At 41.4% G+C, this 7200-nt stretch overlaps 1 protein-coding gene across 2 annotated transcripts; it reads left to right on the top strand.

Annotated features, from left to right (window-relative positions):
- Nucleotides 1-244: 244 nt before the first annotated feature.
- LOC127768744 (pyruvate, phosphate dikinase 2) lies at nucleotides 245-7200 on the top strand. Of its 2 annotated transcripts, XM_052294380.1 has the most exons (18): nucleotides 245-447; nucleotides 543-911; nucleotides 1776-1938; nucleotides 2058-2293; nucleotides 2637-2765; nucleotides 3164-3343; nucleotides 3780-3917; nucleotides 4037-4201; nucleotides 4371-4532; nucleotides 4677-4766; nucleotides 4850-4988; nucleotides 5191-5368; nucleotides 5480-5609; nucleotides 5863-5991; nucleotides 6090-6227; nucleotides 6409-6486; nucleotides 6636-6727; nucleotides 6864-7200. In XM_052294380.1, the coding sequence occupies exons 1-18, from the start codon at nucleotides 343-345 to the stop codon at nucleotides 6904-6906; spliced, it is 2664 nt and encodes an 887-aa protein (XP_052150340.1). In that variant the 5' UTR covers nucleotides 245-342; the 3' UTR covers nucleotides 6907-7200. The 2 variants fall into 2 exon arrangements, with proteins under 2 accessions (XP_052150340.1, XP_052150341.1); XM_052294381.1 differs by lacking the exons at nucleotides 245-447; nucleotides 543-911 and adding an exon at nucleotides 1269-1507.

Here is a 7200-nt window from a genome sequence, read left to right as displayed (position 1 = left end):
GCATGCAGTTATCACATCCATCCATCGATCCTAAGTGCGCCCCAAGTCACGCATCAGCGCCGCCTGCGGTCTCCCTCCTAGTACACAGATACTCCTCCTCTGTAAACAAAAAAAATAAAAAAAAATCGACTTCTTGCAGGGCGGTCGGTTACTTGACGGCGTTGGCTGGCTGGCTGGCTGCCACCACCTACTCCTAGACTCGTATTGTAGTGTGTGTATATATACGTGCCACTGCCCCGTCGAGCGAGCTCGGAAAGCTGAAAGCTAGCTGAGACTGAGAGTGCCAGTATCAAGCAGAAGGAAGCTAATTTAAGAGAAGATCAGAGTGAACCATCGTCATCAATGGCGCCGGCCGCTCATCGGGATGGCGCGGCGGAGGCGGTGGGGCAGAGGGTGTTCCACTTCGGCAAGGGCCGGAGCGACGGCAACAAGACCATGAAAGACCTGGTGCGTGCATATATGTACTACTTCATTCATCATGTACTGGTAATTTGTATATGAACATATATATGTAAATTGCATGGATAAAATTGGATGTGCAGCTGGGAGGGAAGGGGGCGAACTTGGCGGAGATGGCGAGCATCGGGCTGTCGGTGCCGCCGGGGTTCACGGTGTCGACGGAGGCGTGCCAGCAGTACCAGGCGCAGAAGGCGATGCCGGCGGGGCTGTGGGACGAGATCCTGGCGGCGCTCACCTGGGTGGAGGGCAACATGGGCGCCGTCCTCGGCGACCCGCGCCGCCCGCTCCTCCTCTCCGTCCGCTCCGGCGCCGCCGTCTCCATGCCCGGCATGATGGACACCGTCCTCAACCTCGGCCTCAACGACCACGTCGTCGCCGGCCTCGCCCACCGCAGCGGCGAGCGCTTCGCCTACGACTCCTACCGCCGCTTCCTCGACATGTTCGGCAACGTCGTACGTATTATTACTTATATTCTCTTTTTTGTGTTCTACAAATATCTATACATACTGGTTTATTTATTGATTTATTTACTAGTATTATTCCATGTTTCTGTTGTATATATACATGTTATTTTATTTTCATTTCTAAACAGATAAGTATCAAAGAAAATATTTGTAGAAGTTGAGTACTCTGTTTTTAGAGGGAAACAAATATAAAAAGAGTACGCCCAGTATTTGTGGGCCAAAACTAGGTGATAGCCGGCCCAGCCCATCCTGGCCCATTAATTTATTGCTTTGTCCAGTTCTCGTCCCTTCTCCAGTTGTTCTTGTTCCCTTCTCCTTTTGCTCGGAAAATTTCCTTCTCATTTTCTCTTCATGTCCGATTTTTTTCGCGGCCTCTCGATTGCCACAACTCCGGCGAGCGAGCCGGCCGCCTGGCGCGACCTCCTTGGCTGTGTCACCGGAGGGGCAATGTGTCGCTCTGGAGGAGGAGGGGCGGTCGGGGCAGCAGCACCTTGTCCATGGGGGTGGCATCCCCGGACATGGCGAACCGCGTGCGCTGAACCGGCGTACGGCGGCGGTGCGACGCATTTGGGGCCACGCCCGAGGTCCTTCTGTTCTTTCTTAGCCAGATCTTTCTACTGCTGTAATTCTACATTTCTATTTTGGGGGTTTGATTTAATTTTCATGTTGGAAAACTATGAAAAACTGGCATAAATAAATAATCTAGTTTAGTTTAGTTTTCGATAATGAAACATTCTGTACAATTTGTGAGTTACTTCGTATGCTCGCTAATATGAATATTGATAAAATTTGTTTCGCAATTTTATTTTGTACCAAATTCAATATTTTGATACTAAAAGGTTATCTTATTAGGTTATGGACATACCGCATTCACTATTTGAGGAGAAAATTGAAGCCATGAAAGCAGCTTTAGGTTTGAGGAATGACACCGAGTTGACTGCCAGGGATTTGAAAGAACTTGTTGCTCAATATAAGAATGTTTATGTGGAGGCCAAAGGTGAAGAATTTCCCTCAGGTACGTATATTCATATATATACACAATCAAAGTTAAATTTTATCATCCGTTTTATTTGGTGATGCTTGTATCTTGAAAGCAGATGTATCTGATTTTCTTTTTCTTCTAAATAAATGTAGATCCAAAGAAGCAGCTGCATTTATCTGTGTTGGCTGTTTTCAACTCATGGGACAGCGCAAGGGCAAAGAAGTACAGAAGCATTAACCAGATCACTGGGTTAAAGGGTACTGCTGTCAATGTTCAGTGCATGGTCTTTGGCAACATGGGTGACACTTCAGGCACTGGTGTTCTCTTTACTAGGAACCCTAGTACTGGAGAGAGAAAACTTTATGGTGAATTCCTTGTCAATGCTCAGGTACAAATATACAGGGTAACTGGTCCGACCCCTTCTCTGTTTTGCTTATTCCTTGACCCCTATTTCTAGCAAACATTCAGTTTCCAAAAAAAAAAATTCTGGCAAACACTGAAGTAACAAGATGGGTTAATCAGCTATCACATGATCTTTTCATATTTATGTTGTTACTTTTAGTCTGATTCGTCATGGTTACTGTAAAATAGGGAGCACATATTTTAGATTTTATCCTTTAGAATCAAAGGTTGCAAAAGGCAAAAATGTTTCGACTGAATCATCTTATGTATTTCTTGGGTTGATAGATAAATGGATTATGAGCAATTAACACAAATTATTTCTCTTGTAGGGTGAGGATGTGGTTGCTGGAATCAGAACTCCACAAGATCTTGATACCATGAAGGATTGCATGCCAGAGCCTTATGCAGAACTAGTTGAGAATTGCAAAATCTTGGAAAGCCACTACAAAGAAATGATGGTACAGTACATGAGAATACATAGTTCCTCTTCTTGGCCATCGTATCCTAGTATCTTTTGTATGATTAGAGCAGAATCAAAATACCATGTTTTTAAAAGTTATCTATAATGATGGATAGATTTGATTACAAATAGTTTTTAAAATAAAAATTTAATTACAGGGAGTTGCCTGTTGTCAGAACTGTTTTCAAAATTACAATGAACTTATTGGCAATGTAACTAGGAAGACTACAGAATTACAACGAACTTATCAGAACTGTTTTCTGTGCTTTCCATGAAACAAGATTGGTTTTCATGTGACTGATATTATAGACAAGCATTTTTATAATGAGTTCACTGTTTCTCTTGTAACTGATTTTTGCTTGTGCTCAAATTAACTTATTTTTTCATGTCATGCAGGATATTGAGTTCACTGTTCAAGAAAATAGACTTTGGATGCTGCAATGCAGAACAGGGAAGCGCACAGGCAAAGGTGCTGTGAAGATTGCTGTAGACATGGTCAATGAGGGACTGATTGACCGGCGTTCAGCAATTAAGATGGTGGAACCACGGCACTTGGACCAGCTTCTTCATCCCCAGGTACAATTAACTATGCAACACTTGTCTTATCTGTTGCATTGCAAACTTTGTACACTGCTATTTTCTTGAGGGCACTCTGTTGCCAAGCTTTATTTCAGATCCCATCAACAAGATCGAATAGGACTTTGCAAAAAGTGGTGGTTTATATTTTGGATGATAGATCATTCCTTTCATAACCTATTATTGAATGAATGTGTAACTTGTTAGTCTATTGGTATATCATGTTTTCATGTCCCTAACTAGAAACTTGACATAGCACGTGCTGTTGTTTTTTTGTTTCACAAACATGAAGCATGTAGCGAGTGTATGTTTATATGTTTTCCTCTAAACCAATATGAGCCTGAAGGTTGTTGCATAGTACTTTTGTTACGCTTCAGTACGATTTGTAACGACAATCAAACTGATGGCTCTCTTTGCTCTGCCCTTGTTAAACTAGTTTGAGAGCCCGTCGTCATATGGAGACAAAGTTATTGCTACAGGCTTGCCTGCATCACCAGGAGCTGCTGTAGGCCAGATTGTCTTCACAGCTGACGATGCTGAAGCATGGCATGCACAAGGAAAATCTGTCATTCTGGTACTCACCTTTGATATTGAATTTATCTCCAGTCTAACTCTTTATAGCTCAATTTGGAAGCTATGAGATCAACATATTCTCCTGATCATAATATAACATTCTCCTGTGTAAAAATTAAGGTGAGGACTGAAACAAGCCCAGAGGATGTTGGTGGCATGAATGCGGCTGCTGGAATTCTTACAGCCAGAGGTGGTATGACATCTCATGCAGCAGTCGTAGCCCGTGGATGGGGAAAATGTTGTGTGGCAGGATGCTCGGGTATCCGTGTAAATGATGCTGAGAAGGTGATTAACATTGGAACCATTTATTCTATTATGCTTTGCTTACTGTGATGGAAGCAGTTGCACTGCGTTGGACAAGTCAGCAGGATAAATATGAATGAAGCTTATTTGACATTTTTAAATTGTTCGGGAGGAGTTTGTTTACACATTTGTATAAATATTGTACTTGCAGGTGGTACTGGTTGCCGACAAGGTGCTTTGTGAGGGTGAATGGTTGTCACTGAATGGTTCGACTGGAGAGGTCATTTTGGGCAAGCTGCCTCTATCCCCACCAGCACTTAGTGGTGATTTGGGAGAATTCATGTCTTGGGTGGATGAAGTTAAGAAACTCAAGGTAAAAATGTCCCAACGAATTATTAGAAAACAAGTTACATGAGCCAAGATTTTCATGCTTCCTAAGCAGTTCAAATCTGACTAAACGCATGTAGTTATTCATCGATTATATTGTTCTTATTTTCATGTATGCCTGATGTTCCAGGTCAAGGCTAATGCTGATACTCCTGCGGATGCACTGACTGCAAGAAATAACGGTGCGGAAGGGATTGGGTTGTGCAGAACAGAACACATGGTTGGTACACTGCTTTATCTTATTATTCAAGGCATCTTGATGGATTAATTCTGACAGCTGTCTCTGCTACATTTGTTCTTTAGTTCTTCTCTTCTGATGAAAGGATAAAGGCCATGAGACAGATGATAATGGCGGAAACAATTGAACACAGGCAGATAGCACTAGATCGCCTCTTGCCATATCAGAGACTTGACTTTGAAGGAATTTTCCGTGCAATGGATGGTATGTGATACCATTGCATTTAGTCTTAAGCTTCATCCAACTTTCTCAATATCATTACTGGCTTCATAGTTAAGATAATGTTTAGTGCTTAATGCATATGCTATAATCATATGATTTTGTACATTACTTTCACATTTTCGTGCAAACCTGTAATATTTGTAGTCTCTGATCATTAATTATTGCATCATTGCTTGTGTTTCAGGACTTCCTGTGACTATTCGACTCTTGGATCCTCCACTCCACGAATTCCTTCCAGAGGGTAACGTTGAGGATATGGTTCGTTTGTTGTCTTCTGGAAACGTATATACTCAGGAGGAAATTCTTACAAGAATAGAAAAACTTTCTGAAGTGAATCCAATGCTTGGCTTCCGTGGGTGCAGGTCAGCTCTTTGTGTTGTGCTTTCATCATGCATTTGTTTGACCGCAATTAATTATTAAAAAGGAGGTACCACACCAGTGATTCTGATTTGCAATTTGTTTGACACTTTCAGGCTTGGGATATCATACCCAGAATTGACAGCAATGCAAGCCCGTGCTATCTTTGAAGCTGCTATTTCTATGACTGAACAAGGTGTTAAAGTTTTCCCAGAGATAATGGTGCCTCTCATTGGAACACCTCAGGTATACATGTATTTATTGTCTGGCATTACATAGCTATGATATGCTTCACCTGCTCTATGCCATCTATATTAAGAATTTGAGTTACTACAGTGCTACTGAACTCCCAATATTAGGATGTATTGTATTTTCTGTAGATGGATAAGAAAGATTTGCTTATTTTGAGAAGAAATTTTCCGTCGTCGCTTATTCCAGGTTCCATACATTTTATAATTTTTGAGCTTGAACAACTAATATTATTATGTTACTCTTTTAGGAACTCGCCCAACAAGTAGATGTAATTCGTGAAGTTGCCGAAAAGGTTTTTGCAAATGCAGAAACAACCATTAGCTACAAAATTGGATCCATGATTGAGGTTCCCAGGGCTGCTCTTATAGCTGATGAGGTTAGTTGGTATCGACTTTGCTGTTTATTTAGCATGTATTTCTACCTAATTTGTGAATACTGTTCTATGTTTCTCTGAACTTCAATAATGGATGACAGATAGCAGCACTAGCGGAATTCTTCTCGTTTGGGACGAACGACCTGACTCAGATGACATTTGGTTATAGCAGGGACGATGTTGGCAAGTTTCTGCCAACCTACTTGTCAAAGGGTATCCTCCAGAATGACCCCTTCGAGGTAAGCTTACTCCTGATCAAGCTCTTAATCTCAAATTCTCAGTTGGGCTAACAAATACATGACAGCACACCTAAGACAGCTCCATATATTATTCTATATTTTTCTGTTGATCAAAATTTTGTCTGCTCTGAGATTATCTCATTTAGCTAATCCGTGTCTCCCTGAACGCATGTATTTGCAGGTGTTTGACCAGAAGGGAGTGGGGGAGCTTGTTAAGGTTGCCGTAGAGCGGGGCCGGAAGGCAAGGCCTGATTTAGAGGTATAATCAGCTCCTAAGGCATAAGTTATCGTGAAATAATTATGCATTACCGTGTACCTTTCGAACATATATATTGAAGGGCAAAACTTGTTTGATTATAATCAATCAAATTGATGTTTGTCATTGAAAATATATATTTTTTGTAATAGGTGGGCATTTGTGGGGAACATGGTGGTGAGCCTTCTTCAGTTGCATTTTTCGCGAAGGTTGGGCTGAACTACGTTTCTTGCTCCCCATTCAGGTCAGCTGCCGCTTTCAAATTTGATTAGTTAACAAAATCAACATATACTGATAAATATTGATCCCAATATTTTCAAACAACTGTGAAACTACTGCTGATTGATCTGGACTTGACATACTTAACGATTTGGATTCAGGGTTCCAATCGCAAGGCTAGCAGCAGCGCAGGTGATGCTGTGATCGGCGAGTACTAATGAAGCAAACCGTTGGTGCATCTTGTAAATATACGAAGAGTAAATAATGCTTAAATAATTTATGTTACGATGGACACTCGCAACATGCTTTGCTTGACGAAATGTATGATGACCTGCAAATGGAGGTTTGCATGTGTATAAATAATATTTTTTGTTTGTGTGCCCACGGTAATTGCTGCCATAAACATCAAACAGCTATCAGAGGTTGCATGTTAAGGCACCTGAAATAATTGTAATTTATTTCGAGAATTACTCAAATGAAATGTCATGTTTTTTTGTA

Source organism: Oryza glaberrima, chromosome 3 (assembly GCF_000147395.1).
Source record: "Oryza glaberrima chromosome 3, OglaRS2, whole genome shotgun sequence".
NCBI lineage: Eukaryota > Viridiplantae > Streptophyta > Magnoliopsida > Poales > Poaceae > Oryza > Oryza glaberrima.
The sequence above is the reverse complement of the archived record's forward strand: the minus strand, read 5'-3'. Positions and strand labels throughout refer to the sequence as shown.

Bases quoted from the DNA above. Each gene is read 5' to 3' on its own strand.
- LOC127768744 (XM_052294380.1), top strand. From the start codon at position 343: ATGGCGCCGGCCGCTCATCGGGATGGCGCGGCGGAGGCGGTGGGGCAG. The intron at 2,766-3,163 runs GTACAGTACATG...CATGTCATGCAG, and splicing joins GCCACTACAAAGAAATGATG to GATATTGAGTTCACTGTTCA. The intron at 3,344-3,779 runs GTACAATTAACT...TTGTTAAACTAG, and splicing joins ACCAGCTTCTTCATCCCCAG to TTTGAGAGCCCGTCGTCATA.